This window comes from Xylocopa sonorina, chromosome 11 (genome assembly GCF_050948175.1).
Source record: "Xylocopa sonorina isolate GNS202 chromosome 11, iyXylSono1_principal, whole genome shotgun sequence".
In the NCBI taxonomy this organism is placed as follows: Eukaryota; Metazoa; Arthropoda; class Insecta; order Hymenoptera; family Apidae; genus Xylocopa; species Xylocopa sonorina.
Genome location: NC_135203.1, coordinates 9,937,442 through 9,954,277, shown reverse-complemented (window position 1 = coordinate 9,954,277; position 16,836 = coordinate 9,937,442). Strand labels below are relative to the sequence as shown.

General features: G+C 36.7%; 1 protein-coding gene and 1 non-coding gene across 2 annotated transcripts; both read left to right on the top strand.

Annotated features, from left to right (window-relative positions):
* The first annotated feature begins 6,714 nt into the window (after positions 1-6,714).
* On the top strand, positions 6,715-8,090 carry LOC143429001 (soma ferritin-like). Its single transcript, XM_076904344.1, has 3 exons — positions 6,715-6,933; positions 7,096-7,320; positions 7,772-8,090. The coding sequence occupies exons 1-3, from the start codon at positions 6,835-6,837 to the stop codon at positions 7,955-7,957; spliced, it is 510 nt and encodes a 169-aa protein (XP_076760459.1). The 5' UTR covers positions 6,715-6,834; the 3' UTR covers positions 7,958-8,090.
* Trnaa-cgc (transfer RNA alanine (anticodon CGC)) lies at positions 7,581-7,652 on the top strand. The gene has a single exon. It is a non-coding gene; the product is annotated as a tRNA-Ala (tRNA).
* Positions 8,091-16,836: the final 8,746 nt, after the last annotated feature.

Sequence of the window (16,836 nt, the reverse complement as noted above, 5' to 3'; positions counted from 1 at the left end):
AATTATTTTTTAAGTGGAAGTCTAACGGTGCATGCACAATTGTTCCATATGTAAGCCAACATCATGATATTTTGAAAAGCTGGAAGTCGTAAAAACGAACGAAGCGGAATCTCGTTAGAGCCAAAAAAATTGTAATTCACAGAAGAACTCTATTTTTCTACGCCAATGAGATTGACAAGGCTTCGTGTAGGGTGGATGAGATTAATCCCGTTTACCTCAAGCAGATTTAAGGCTTCTTATGCAACTTCACGTGCATATATTCGTATGCAACTCTTTATGCACTTGTACGCAACGCTCCCTTCTCTTTTCCAAATACATTTCTCTTAATTCAATCACTGAAATAATTTTGATTAACTTTCTGACTGAACCATACCTACTATCACAATTGAGAAGTTGAACCAGTTTGTTTTCACTTGTAACCTACAGCCTTCTAATCAATTTGCCTTAATTTGGAAAGAATTACAAATGTTCACTACCGGAAAGCAAAATCACACATAAAATAGAATCCTATACTATGTAAGTTTATCATTTGTTGTACATTATATGTATTAAGAAAGAATTACAACTCATGTTGTAATGATAGTGAGAGCGTACAACTTTAATTTACTAGAAAATGGTAAAGAGGAAGAAAGTAACAAGTAATACTGTTTTTGGAAATAATTCCAGTTTGAAATCCTAACTGATGTTCACCCTTCCGACACTTAATACCAATCTGACACTACAGCACTCGGTTTTCCACGCACTGTATCACATAACAAATTCTTTCTACAATGGCGCAAGTAGTACTATTTTAAACTATAAGAAGAGACGTATATGAAGTTAAGATAACCACGATATTGTCCATACAATTCTACTCGTCATCCATATGGACATCATCATGAAGAAGAGGAAACAATCAGCGCAAGAACGACATAAACGATGTACCATAGGAAAGCCGTCTTATGTTTCTGTCTTATTTCATTGTAAAATTGCGATATGAAATATGACATAAACTTAAGGTGGGTACCTATATGATCAACGAATTCATCATTGCGAGCAACATAATGTGACATCTCCTAACAAGGAAGAGATTGAAAGGACATCAAGCAAAGGCTACAAATTTTGTAAGTATTGAGGCGACAATTGCATAACAGTTTATGCATGTGCATTCTGAATATGGTTAAAAACTTGCATATACCTTCTCTTGTGTGACTTGAATGAAAATTGATAACATGACCATTTAGTTGAAAAAATAGAATGTGCATGAACAGAGTAATTTTAGAGCTTAGAAAAACACGAACCCCAGACTGGTAATTCTAAGTCGAATACTGCAAGAAAAACATACGTGATGCTCACTATTATACAATCATAATCTCCTGAATTGGACCACGGGGAAGAATGTTACTGATTGGTGGAAGAGTGGAAAGAAAAACGGGACAGTGAGTATCGGCGAAGTCAGTGGAGGAGTCCCGTGTTGGGCCAGGCAGACGTGAAGCCTGAGGATCCAGGGGTGCTAAGCCCTGAATCCTGAGAAGTGTTCAGAGCTTACTCGGCTAGTGTTACCCCCGCTACCACCGTCCTCTTTTTCTTTCTCCTTGCCGTTGTCTCCTCAGCCAAAGGGAACACATACAGCAGGGGCGTAAGGTGGGCTAGATGACTTCTCATCTTCATCCGCTTCTCGCATTCCACCCTTATTAGGAACTGAACTCCTTCACTGACGAAACTACCCACCTCGACCACGAGTCCCTTCTCAAAGTTTCAAATTATTATAGAGAACTGCACGAACATGTATATCCGTACAGAACTAACAAACAGCCAATCGGTTATCTATGATTCCACGATTATCAAAGTGAAAGATCGATGCGGACAAATGTCTCATCAAAGAACGTTCATCTGGTACCATCAGACTATAGAATTCTTGAATAAAATCATGATGGTGCGAACACCTTACGCTTTTACCTGGCATCGATGTTCCTTGCACATGCCGCTAGCCACCGTTCAATGTTCGTTTTTATTTTATATCTTTTGTAACATGTATGAATCACATCGCGCAAATAAAATTGGCTATGAAGCTAGGTAGATTCTTATTTGGCACCGTGTCCTTTATCATGTGACCTCCTTCGTAGGAAGCCGCAAAAGTCAATGACAGTCTGCGATGATAACGACCCCGGTAATCTTACTCTTTACTCACGATTATGTCAATCTAAATCCGTTAGTATGTGTGACCAAACTTGAATAAAATAATAAAAAGCTTTTGTGAAAAAGCTGTGTAATGTAATACCGTGCGATTATCCATATACATTAAATGCGATAATTTTATAAAATTTTTAATGAGGGTAGGTACCAGATAGATATTAAATTTAGCGTAACAGTAACGGTCTGAAGACTGAAGCATAAAAATTAGGTCGTCCTAATGCCGGATCCAGCTATTTAACTAACGGCGTACCCGTTTCTTGTTGGTATGTATGTGGGATACGTTTTAAGGATTCACCTCTTCACAATATCGTTAAATACTACTACAACGAAAAATATTGCCAACAGACGGCAATAGCCAGGTCGTAAATTGGACTGAAGTTATATAATAAAATAAAAAGCGTTCATGTAATTGATAGAAACATAACATACAGATCTCAAAAAGGATGAAGGGAAACTTATTTCGTAGCTCATGGTCAACTCTCAATGTTGCTTTGAATGTTAGAATTCGACATACACAGATCTACACTACATATTTTTTTAAAGAACGAAATCGTGTGCAATAAGCACTATCTCTACGAGGACTTTAAGGAAGATCAAAGATTAGACTAGACAAATAATTGACTATTAGGCAGTTCGGACCGTGATGTGTCGCATGAAGCATGAATATTGTGGGTGCAGAAGAAAAGCTAAGCAAGCAAAGCGCCTACTATTCGATCGTCCAACTTTGGTAACGCAAATACGATTTCGTTCGTAATGCCTGTGCCCTTATTTCCCAAGAAACACGTGTCTTGCGGCCTTAAAGAAAATTGTTCATTGGCCGATGCAAGCTAAAGCTACCCCGTCATTGGTCGATGGATTAGATGACCACGTGGTGTCCTGGTATATAACCAAGGGTGAACTAAGAAGGTATCGGCAGTTGTGCTTGGAACATGGACAGAAGTGCAAAGATCATTGTTTATTAACTTGCGTCGAGCTTCGACCGTGCAGTGATACCGAAACAATTCGAGGACATTGATCAAGTGCGATTGCCCGGAAGTTCTGCTTGATATTTACTCGCCGTTCGTCGTGCAACCACCAATGGATAAAGCACTTGGAACCATTTGAATTTTATCATTTCACACGTGAACTAGTATTTAAAGAACCGTCCGGTGTGAGTGGCGAAATGCAACTATATTAATTGAAAGGTGTACCTCGATTGTGTTAACCGCCCCTATCAATAGTACCCAATATCTTTCACTTTAAGACGTCGTTGTTAACTTTTCGGGGTATCTATGATTCTGAACGATACGCTCTCCAAGTAATCATAGAGAAATGTTAAAGGTTCGATCATAGCATTACTTTTCGCGGTATCTACGAATATTGTACCGTTCATTACCGACCACGCTCAGCTGTAGTGTAGTTTCCGGTGGATAGCAAATGGAAGAAGAGTTAGCCTCGGTGTGTACAAACTACGGTAAGTTCATCGTAGATATGTACGGATAGGAAAATCGAAGACGATGAATTTTGTATTCCAGTTGAACTATCCCATCAACCTATAGAACCACCAGATGTCCGGTCCCCACAATTTATCTTGGTACGGACATACTTTTCGCGTATCCACACGGCCTGCATGTGTTATTACTTCTGTGTGGTATCGATAGAAAATGTGTCAGTAGAAATTCGAGTAATAATGAAAAAGAACAACGCGATAACCTATTTTAAGTGACGCAACCATATTTTCTGTGGCAATTGAACACAATGTTACAAAGAGGAAGAGTATGAAACGGTGTCAAAAATTCCTGGGACTGAAGAGCACTTAAAGCAAAAATTCGCATCATTGATACATGGCAAATAACAGCTGTACTTTACTCATTCATTCACGGCACCTATACGTACTCTACTGCTTCGTATACTACTTATTTGGCTTCACTATTAGTTACGAGAAAAATGAAATCAAAGAGATGTTATAGCCGATATAAACTTAAGCCTATGCTAAATAAAAAGACTAGGAAACTCGTTCTTAAATGAGATCCAACACGATCTCTCACGTTCGAATAGTATTTTATGGTTTCAATCCGGATGGAATTCATTTCGTATGCCGACGCGCTCTTCTTGTAACGAGTATGGTTTTATAGTTTTCATTACCACCTAAACTATGTGACTTCAGAAATGAATTATTCGAGAGGAACCCATTTGTGTGAAGGACAAAAAAGGAACAATTAATGGATCTCAGTGCAGCTGCTGGCCACTGCACAAGATTAGACATAAGACTCTTGTGCGTGTGACAGCGGCTATGATGGGGCTTCCATGAAACATCGATGAAACGACGAAATCTATAGCTTTCGGATAATGTTCACAGGTTTAACACAGGTTTATTCTGTTACGGGGAATCACCCTCGTCTCCATTCACTAATGTGTCAACCGAAAGCAATGATTAACTTATCTTTCTTTGTTAGGAAAATTACTTAATTTCTACAAAAGAATTCTGTAATTATTCTGTAACATACAGTTTTGCAATAACTATGTTAGGAAAGCTCAACGAGCTTTTGGACCTTCCAAGATCATTATTAAATGGCTGGTAAAAGTTTCAACTATAATTTCAATTGAAGATATAAAATATCTATAAACTAAACGAATATACTTATATCCTTAATATTTCCGAAATTATAGAAATATTAAAAATACTATATATTGTTACTATTAATAAAAATGTACTACAGTAATTTTTTAAATATAAGAATGAAGTATTAATCATATCTTTGTCCTTTATCACCAAAATACTTAAACCTATAATCTATTCCCTTTTATCCTAGAATATACGTTGTAAGACTTTATATCTCATTTGATACCTCTTAAAGTGCTTTTTGCTATTGCAGAAATATAAAATTCGACATCGAATAATAAGTTGTTTGTAATGACATAAGTGCTATCCATGAAATGTAAATTTTGCTCTGTGCTAACATCAAAACTTAAATCTAGTCTCTTGATTTAGAAACGTTAGAAGATTATGTTAGAATCATTGTTCATTCATAGGAAATGCAGTACCATATTGAAAAAAATTGCATCAATTGCAATTTACTTGCAAGTAGCACCGCATATAACCTATTACCTGTGATCGAATCTTTTCATTTCCAGTAACGAACCAATAGGTTATTGCAAAATTAGTGATTACAAATAAGCATTATTAACATTGAGATCAATAATAGGATCCTATGTAATGCAAAACGGAACAACATTATAAATAATGAAACCAAGTTTGTACTAGATTAACAAAATCTTCGAAGTACTAATGAAAGAAAAATAATTCTTAAACTAAGAACAGTTGCAGCTGTAAATTCATGAAAAAAGGATCAAAGAAGCTACCTCAACTATTTCAATTGAAATCATCAATTTATCAAATTCATTGCGATGCCATGACACCTCTATACTAGTATGTGCGTTTCGAAACCTATTTAAGTTATGTGCCATGAAACTATCTTTCTATTGGTGTATCATTGAGAACCGCATTTGAGATGGCTTTACGAACGCACGTTATTTAGCAAGAAATGTAGAAGTATATAAAATTAAAAATATTTTTAATATAATGATGTAATTATTAATCAAAGGCTATCCATAAAAGACTGCAGTTGATATTGATATTGACATCAATTCCAAAGGAGCCAATGGCGTTTATCTCAAAGGTGGCTAACCTGGTTTGTGCCAATGCCGCGTAATACATTAGTAGATACAAAGAAACTTTCTTTTTAGCATCTTACCTTGGAAATTGCGTTTCGTATGCCTGGCAAGGATACTCGAGGTCCTTTTTTTATGACGTAATGGCCAGTAAAAAAACTTATAAGTAGCCACAGCTTAGTTGCGGTTAAGCAGATTAATTCATCAGCTAGCCTGTAGATACGTAATTCTCGAATGAGATATGTTGCAAAAGTACGGCTGCAGATCTAGTCGAATTACTTTCTTTTCTTGTTTCTCACGCACTCGTTCCTTATACTTCGATACGTGCCCGTAAAACGAACTGGAATTTCAGAATTTCCCGGAAACTACGTTACTTCAACGCGACTGCGCAGTGCTAATCGCGCTACATTTTCTGCGCAGACGCGCATCAATTCGAATCTTGTTTCCACATTTTGAAACATTCCGAATACAATCCACTTATTTACCTATTCAACTGCGAGCTGGTGTCAGACGCGGATGGTAGAAGGAGTCTTTTTCTAGAAGATCGTATCATCGGTATCTAAGGCGAAAGATAACCTTACTCTTGGCATTTATTATCTATTTTCTTTACGATCCCGATAGTAGATTTAGAGTTATCTTTAAATAGAACAAGTCCTGTCGAGGTGAAATTTATAATTCATACAACTATATGTGAACAACTAAATAGATAGAATAGATCTAATAGTAATTTTAGAATGGATATTTAATTAAAAATATACCGAGGAAAAGTAAATATTGTAATAGGTTATATAGTAAGTCTAATTACTTTAAATTTTCTGTTTTTTAATGGTAATGTTTATATTCAAGGTCATTTTGAACATATGATCGATAAATGGTGAACATCCGCGCTTGCGTGCATCACAACTGCGTATCATCCACTGCTTACAGTTAGTGTGTATCGAACCTCCACGAGACTAGTTTCACTTACTGGTGTTTTCTTCTATCGAAATTACACTGAAATTAGACACTATGAGTCTGGTTCGACAGAATTTTCACGAAGAATGCGAACAAGCAATAAATAATCAAATCAATTTAGAACTGTATGCAAGTTACACCTATCTGTCCATGGTTAGTCAGTGTATTGTGACTATGATAGTGTATTGTATGTGATTAAGTGGCTATTCTTAACAAAAACTCATAGATATTTCAATAAAATAGACACATTTTTTAATCACTTTTCCCGAAAATATGTTCCACATTTTAACCCATGTAATTGTTACTCTTCTTTAGGCATACTATTTCGATAGAAGTGACGTAGCTTTGCCAGGTCATTATACATATTTCAAAAAAGCTTCAAATGACGAAAGAGAACACGCCATGAAATTTATGACTTATCAAAATAAGAGAGGTGGCACCATCATTCTGACAGCAATTGAAAACCCGCCAAAAAATGATTGGGTTGGCGCTCGTGATGCTATGTTAGAGGCATTAAAGTTAGAGAGGAAAGTTAACGAGGTACGTATATTTGTGAAATTATTTTTGAGCACTAGAAATCTCTATTACTAAAATGAACAAATAGCTTTTTTAATTGAGAATACTGCCATATAACTAAATACATTATTTTTTATCTACTAATAGTGTACTCTTACGCAATGAACTAGATACTTTTACTGTTATACTTCACACGTATTTGCTAATTTGTATGATAATTTAATGTATCTAACATATCAGCATACTATCCTACTTATACTGTTTTAGAATCTCATATCTCAAGCGGGGGTGTAACTCAGTGGTAGAGTGTCCGCTTCGCATGCGGAAAGTCCTGGGTTCAAATCCCAGCTCCTCCAAATAATTCTTTTTTTCCCTAAACTTTTTTTATTAATTTGTGAACATATAAACATCTTGTACTGTGATAATATATTTTTGGTGAATTAAATATTTGTCTAAATATTTTAACATTTTTCAGAGCCTCTTACAGTTGCACGCGCTAGCAACAAAGCACAACGACCCGAACTTGTTAGATTTCCTCGAAACTGAATATTTGCAAGAACAAGTGGATTCTATCAGTGAAATTGCTAATCACATAACAAGACTAGAAAGAGTTGGCGAGGGTCTAGGAGTACACATTTATGATCAGGAACTCAGAGAATAAAGTTACGGATCTATAATAAAACAGTATTAACAGCAAACAAATTTTCAATAATTTGTACAAAACAAAACCGTATATTAAAAATTAACTACATAATGATGACTGAAATATTGTACATCATGTAATGCTAGATTAAGGAACAATGTTTAATTTCTATTAATAAAAAATATGCTTGTATAATCGTAAAAGCCATTCTCAATTCCTGCGTCCAAGTAACAAATATTCCTAAGACATAATTCACAGGTTACTAAAAAACATTAAGGTTTTTAACAAAATCTGTATCTTGCATTACATCAAAAAATGTGATAAATATTATAGTGCATTTCATAGTGCCTTGCGAACTATGATCGTGTAATAAAGTATAGTAATTCTATGGTTCCCACCATTTTTGCCATCAAATTTGACGTTGGCTATAATTATTTAACATTTTTTATCATTCTATTGCCTATATAATTATTTCTAAAAATTGCTATTTTAGAGCAATTTAAACTAAACAAACCTATGGTAGTCATTAGCTAACGTCATTAGTAAGAAAATTGATTTTGTTAACTCGTAGCCTTTAAGGGAGTAGGGGGTTGACGTCATTGGAGATGGGTGTATATAAGCAGTGCAAGGCCTTCAAGAGTCTTTTGGCCGTTTGGACGTCGTACCGAGAAGGTTACGGTGAGGATGGGGTTGGTTGCCGTTGGTGGCCAGCTGTGGAGGAACCAAGGGTAGTGGACACTAGTGGACACTAGTGGACACTAGTGGACACTAGTGAATGATTGTTGACGTTGGTGGACGTCGGTGGAGTAGCCAAGGATAGTGGATACTGATGGACCACTGCGAACCATTGTGGACCACTGTGGACCACTGTGGACCACTGTCGACCACTGTGGACCACTGTGGACCACTGTGGACCACTGTGGACCACTGTGGACGATTGTGGACGATTGTGGACGATTGTGGACGATCGTGGACCATTGTAGACCACTGTGGATGATTGTTGACGATCGTGGACCACTGTGAACCACTGTGGACGATTGTGGACGATTGTGGACGATTGTGGACGATTGTGGACGATTGTGGACGATTGTGGGCGATTGTGGACGATTGTGGACGATCGTGGACCACTGTGGACCACTGTGAACTATTGTGAGCCATTGTAAACGATTGTGGACAGCCGTGGACAGTGGTGGACGGTGATGACTACGACTTTTGCCTATCGATAGGTAAGTGAACAATCGATGGGTCCCTGCGTAGTCACCTCCACGGGGTGGGCCTGGGCCCTTGGTAACGTTTTCGAGAGACCGGTCTCTCGAAAACGGTATCAAGCTAAGGACTACGCACGTATATATAAGTATAATTGTAAACTCGATACTAAAAGTATCAGAATCAGTTAAAAGATTACGATTTCTAACTTCTGTCTTGTGTAAAGGGTTCATAGATTTACTTTCATTATTTCATTTATTTATTTCATTATCTAACTATTATTACATTTATTTATTTCATTATCTAACTATTATTACATTTATTTATTTCATTATCTAACTATTATTACATTTATTTATTTCATTATCTATTATTTCATTATCTTTGTAGTAAATTAGAATGATTTAATTACTGGTACTTTTAGTATCGAGTCTTTTGCAGTACAATTTAAATCTCTCAAGTCCTTTTCAGGACTTTGAAAGTTTAAGTTGGATTGCAAATAGTTTAAGTTAATTTTAAGGAACGTATCTGTACATTCACATAATATAATATTATAACTGTGTAACCTGAATCCCTCCTATCCTGACTTCCCTAATTTATCTCAATCGAGTATAATTATGGTCGTCGTTAATCAGTTCATTGGGTATCATTTTCATTACTTTTCTGTCTGTGGTGTTTGTTCTCGGCGGAGGGTTGTTCTGTAAAGCAGTTTCACTATTCTTTTTTTCATTTGGAAATGAGAAAATGGTATTTCCGGTGAATACAGCGTTGGAGTTCCATCTTTTCCAAAATTCTTTCCAACTATTTCACGTAAATGTTATGTTTTTCTCGTCATTTGATGGTTTGATATCCATTTCGTTCCTTCTTCATTTCAATTTCTACGTTCGACGCTGGATCACAGCTGGATCGCCGATGGATCGCCGTGGGATGCGTGCGTCCATAGTTATAAGCACTTAAATTTAAGTAATGTAATTGTAACTCAATTGTAACAAAATTGTAAAGAAATCCATTTTCTTATCCGAAGTGAGAAATGGCTATTCTACAATCGCGTGTAGTCAGTACCGATAAATATGCGTTACATTCTCCCTTGAGTATTCTAAGTTTCTGTTACGTGAAATCGCTTCACGTATTTTTCTTTTCTTTTCCTTTCTTTTCTTTTCGTTCGAGATTTAGTCTTCCATTTCCACGCAGCGAAATAGTCGATACTCAATCAAACTGATGTGGTTTTCGGAGCCCATTGAGATTTCGCAGCCCTTGTCGATTGGTACGCCCGTTGGGTACTCGACTTGGGTATAGGCTTAGTACATTGGACGCGCTCACGCAGGTTCGTTCCGAGTAGCTCCTACCCCGTGTCGCTGGGGTCTTCGGACCTGCTGTAAGACGACTTGGGGCGGTCTGCGAAGTTCGTTCTTGTCGTTGGGCAATGCGTCCTACTGCTAAGTCTCGCTGAATTCTTGATGGTAGCCGCATTCACCATTGGGGAGAGCGTGGTATCAGCTGTTTCGTTGTAAGACGTGGCATAAATATAATTTGCTCGCGATTCGCGTCGGGTATGGTTCACCTAGTGACTAGTATTGGACCATCGGATTAGAATCCTCTCGCGAGAATCTAACGCAGGTTCGTTGGTACTTGTTCGCTTTGCTCGCGTCGCGAATTTAATCTTGCTTCGAATTAGTATCTTTTCTTAACTTTAGTTTAATTTCATCCTAAATATCGTACCGTAGAACACTTTGAATTTTCTAAAGTGTTTGTAGATTCATTTAACAAATTTCACTTTTGGTAAGAGAATGGCATTTCTTATTATCTCTTTCGTAAGGTCCATACTGCAGTCTCTAAAATCTGTGTTAGATTTTGGAGAATGTATTATGGATTCCGCGTTTAAATGATTAAAGTAGAGTCAGTCCTCGGTACCTTCTGTACCGAGAACACACAGATGTAATGGAGGGTGGATGGGATTAGGGACATAGGGATGGGTCCTTACGTAGTCACCTCCTCGTTGGTGGACCTGGGTACTTGGTAACGTTTCTGAGAAATTAATTAGTTTCTCAAAAACGATATCATGCTAAGGACTACGTATTGCGTTTAAGTTATTTGCGATTTATTTAAAATTTTTTAATCTCTTTTCAGGACTTGGAAAGGTAATAAGGTAATATGAACTTTTTTATTGCTTTTGAGGTGTAGTATCGGCTGTAAAAATGTGTCACACGAGTAGTGAATCACCCTATACGTTACACATCTATTGCCTTCCTGATTTCGTTTCCGCTTCTCTTTCCTTCTCTCTACTTCTCCTTCTCATTTTAATTACAAAATTTTAGAGTACTGCTGATTAAACAAAGAAATTCCTTAACTTTCATTGAATGGTAAGAGTAAGATAATTTATACCTCCCGCTTTAGAAATAAGGTAGAGAAAGATATATAAAAATGCTATAAGAAAGAGTGAGATAAATGATATCGACCCTACTCTAGAGCCCTTAGATCCATCTCTGTGAAAAGTGCTCAAACTGGTCGCACACAATTATCGACAGCGAAGTGAACTACTCAAGAACTGTCGATAATTGTATGCGACCAGTTTGAGCACTTTTTACAAGGATGGCGCCAGGGGTTCTTGAGCATGGCCGGTATAATTTGTCTCACTCTTTCTTATAGCTTTCTTATAGCTTTCTCTCTCTTACTTCCAAAGCGGGAAATATGCAAGTATTTGCAATAAAATTAATGAAATATACAATAAATTACAATAAAACTTCAGTTTTATATAATACAAATAGTTATAAATAACATAATACTTCCCCAATCTATCGATGCAATTAAATCAATTTGATGAAAACTATTCTAAATCAATTTAAATAGAAAAAACCTATGGCAGCCATTGGCTTCTAATTATTTACTCAATAATTTTTAATTGTAGCATATCATTATATGATACAATTAATAATTATATATTAAATAAATAGAACCCGGGTCTCACCACGTGGAGGTTGCTGCGAATGGAGACCCACCCTAACCACGTCCCGTCCACCCTCCTTCTATACAAGATATCATTAAATAAAACCTCCTTGCAATGTACATTTGCAACAAGTTCGATGTTTGATCCCTATGCAAACGCACAGTGGAAGGAGTTTCATAAAGAATTTTCGCGAGAAAGGATTGTTACAAATGAAACGGAACACAAATACCCTGCCTAGCCAATAACTGTATTAATCTCAAACCAATCAACTTAACTAAGAATATATATCAACTTAAAAGAAGTGATTCCGACCTATCAATAGGTTTGAAAATGTTTCACCCTACCTATGCAAAAATCTAAGAGAACACAGTACGTGAAGTACTTTGTATTTATGAACTCGAAGTGCTTGCAAAAGCAAACAGTAAAGAATCTCTGAAGCAATAAAAGAAGAATGTGATAGAAGATTTTGCACAGATGAACAGAGGCGACCGAATTTACATGATGCGAGACAACATATGACTGACGATAAAAGATGACAGAATTGAAAGCACTGAAACATTTAAAACAACACTGAAAATATTGGAACACCTAAAACAGCACTGGAAACACTGGAACACCTAAAACAGCACTCGAAACACTGGAACACCTAAAATAAAACTGGAAACGCTGCAATATCTAGAACAAAAATGTACACCATGTGGAACCATAACACAAGTTAATAGATTACACAAAAGATATATCCAAAAAGAGATACATATATATGTAAGATACATATAATTAACATTATATATAATAATAATAATAATAATAATGAAATAATAAACAGGGCAGGCAATGCTGTAATATCTAAAACAGAAATGTACAACAAGTAAAATAGTAACATACAGATTAACAAATTTCACAAGAATATATATCCAAGAACAGAAACACACATACACATATACACACAGGTTCAAATATAAAAAGTGACATTTATATACAAGTAATAATTATCAATTAATATTACATATGTACATCATACCTTCATCTTTGTAGTATCATTTAATATACGTACATACTTCCATCATATATTTTCATCCTGATTTTGTATTATTTGAATCAAGTGGACGTCGTCCGTGTAAAACTGTAAGCTGGAACAAACTTATACAATGGATTAGTAACACCTTATAAAAATTTGACGAATAAACACTATAAATTAGATATATAATAGAAAAGCATCATTTTATCGAAATAACATCATAAGAATGATGTATGTAACATGTAATAAAAGCAACATGTTTGATTATAATATACATTAGTGTAATAAAAATAAAAATTTAGATTCCATTCTCTCTCACTTCTTATTAGTTTTCATTAAATTAATTAAATTTTGAACTACACTAACTTTGATTTTACAGGTAATTGTATTCTAATATACTTTGTAATTTTTAATGCTTATGTATTCTGATACACAAAACACACAATGGAATATTTAAATATCAATCACAATTCTAATATCAAATCACAAATCGATATTAAATGAAAGGTTATGAAAACCAGAGAGTATCTATTTGTGGAAAATAATTGTATCATTTTGTAATATTTTATGACAAACGCTCGATCAACAGAGATATGAAATGAAGAACTGAAGAGACGGAAGCAATGCATCGTCTCTCATTATAATCGTTATTAAATATTAGCGAATATAGTATTCTTTCTTTTGCGTATCATCAATTTATTAAATGTGAAAGAAAGAATATCTCAAATTCAATCGCGGTAAGCATTTCAACATACTTGCAATAATAATTTATTGACATAGAAATTAGCAAAATGAATCGTGACTGCAGCCATACTCTGGTGCTCTTCATAATTCGCAACACTAATTCATTAAATATCAAATAAAGAAAATCTGAAATCTAATCGCGGGGTGTGTCATGAAAGAGCAATGCGCGAGCAACCATCTCGGGACGCTTTTCTTAATTCGCAACACTAATTTATACACCCAGAATTTAGCTACGCAACACTAATAGAATGATTTTAAAATAGTGATCTGCATAGGTGCAATGTCACCACGGTGCAATGTAGCACTTTGGCTACTGTGGTGACTCTATGCAAGATCACATTTCCACAGCGCAAGTGGAACAATTTATAGATGCAATATCATCCTGATATGCACAGGGTGATGTTTCCACCGTATCAGTGGAAGATTTGGGCTTTTATTAATCGCAACACTATCGTGAATGATTAACCGCGATCATTCATTTTCGCAACACTAAATGGAATCAGAAATTAAACAATTAAAAACTAATTCTTCTACAAGAAATAAGAAGATGCAATTACACGCGATATCTAGATGAATACGCAACTCTAATAAAATTCGCGATCTGGATTTAAACGCAACTCTAATAAAACCGCGATTTGGATTCATCGCAACTCTAACAAGAACCGTAATTAATTATACGCAACACTACAATTAAAACCGCGATTCGCCCAACATTCGGTGGGCCAACATTCTGCTGGCCAGAATATACTACTACACAAATACGAGCATAGTGACAAAATAGTAACAAAGAATGACTTTGCATTCAGAGAGTTACTTCCAAATGCATAGTCATTAGCCCTCTTCTCCGGGCCTCTTCAGCACATAGCCTCTTCTTTCTTCGGGCTTGAAGCCCAGTATCCTGAAACTTATATCTAAGCTCGAGATTTCCTAAGCGCAAAACAAAAAATAACATACAAAGGTGAAATAAAAATATAAATCGCGAAAGTTCTCAACGCACGCAGACAAGCAACGATTGTAAAGAATCATTGCTCGTACAAACGTGCCAAACCTCGAGCAGAAAGAAACGTTCGTTTCGGCAAATCGCGACCGCGACCGCGGGTCGATTCGAATGATGGATCGAGTAAAGCCAGTGGCGAACGGCATCCCCCGTTCGCGTCAGCTATACCGTCGATCATTCAAATCTAATTCCCTGAAACAGGTTGAACCACGCGAGAAAAAACGCGCCTGCCCGATCGGTGACTGTGGTCAACCTGCCCGGCCCTACCTACTTAAATCTAGCACACAATCATACCAGAGTAAACTACCTACCTACCTAACGCTATATTTAAAAAATGGCAACAGACTCGCACCAACACATACGTACAACACACGGAATAGTCGCGAACTTGCATACAATCTCACACTTTCTACGTTTTACTTACTTGCATACCATCTATTGCAATCTGAGGGATGTTACTGATCGTTGTAGATTACTATTATTATAAGTAATAATGTATTTAATGGAATAAATGCTATAATTATTGTTTGAAAAAACCTACGTATTCCCACAGTCTAATCACACGTGTGGTAAATACTTCATACAATACACTAGGACATCAGATTGCAAAAAATCTTATAAACTAGTGGGGAATCATCGTATCCATCACCTTTTCCCCATCCAAGTAGCACATGGGCACGTGAATGGGGTCCTGGCAACGAACACGGAAAAGGAAGCTGAAAATCCTGATCTAAATATCATGATTAGTACAAAAGCAACAACACATATCAACCGTACTTCGGTTCCTACTATTTTATTTTATTCATTCACATATTAAGTTATTCATTGATAGTTATTACACTGCATAGAGGTGTAAAGAATTCTACTTTCAATCCTAACCCAAACATGATCTGTACATGATCTTAGAAATGATCAAGTGAAAAATGCACGCGATTGCCGGTACAGCCACCAGCGTGGTTGACGCATTTTCGCGTCCGCGAAAATAGTTAACGTGACCAGAATGTCATCGTGTAACATTCCAGACACGGCCTCCCATGAGGCAGGAATTGAGATACGCTCAATTAGCGCGCCACGAACCCCTAAGCGAGATCCGCAGCTACCAATACCCTTGGTGGGGGTGGCGGGCTCCCCCGTCTGCCCTTCGGAATAGCCGAGGGCCTTACGGACGGGGCAGGGCACCCGTACTGGGACGCGATATCGACAACGATAAACTACTTCAACGTACTCTATGCAGCGTAAAATTAACTACCAATTATTAAATATTTCCTCGAGACATGAAAGAGGAGCTTCACAATTCATTATAATATTATAACGTACAGAATTGAGTAAAAAAGCGCGGCGCGACACGGACAAAGTGAGTGGAAAACTATCGACATCCTTTGGGATGTAACCCCTCCTTCGAAGCGGACCCTCCCCCCCATGTGATCTTAAAAAGAAGCAAAGCAAACCCATAGGAGGTTACTACTACAGCCACCAGTACCATTTGACGTATTTTCACGTCCGCGAGATGTTTAACGTGGCCAGGTGCCTACGGTGACACCCAGGCACGACCTCTCCTTGAGGCAGGGATTGGGATACGCCCAATCAGCCGGCAGTGAACCCAGTGCAGTAATCTAGTACGCAGTCCACCACTACCGATGCCCTCGGTGGGGGTGACGGACTACCCCGTCTGCCTTTTGGAATAACCAAGGGCCTTACGCAACGGGATAGAGGCCAATACTGGGACGCTATAGTGGTAACACCACGTTACTCGACAATGAACATAACATTCATTTATTGACTGACAAAAATAATTAAATTTAAATTCAAAATTAAATTTCAAATTCAAGTTAAACTTTAAATTAAAAGTAAATTTAAAGTTAAAGATAAACTTTAAATTACAATTAAATTTAAAATCAAAGTTAAATTCGAAATTAAAATTAAATTTAAAATCAATTATTGTACATCCCATACATTATAATGATAGAAGGAAATGGGAAGCGCCTCTC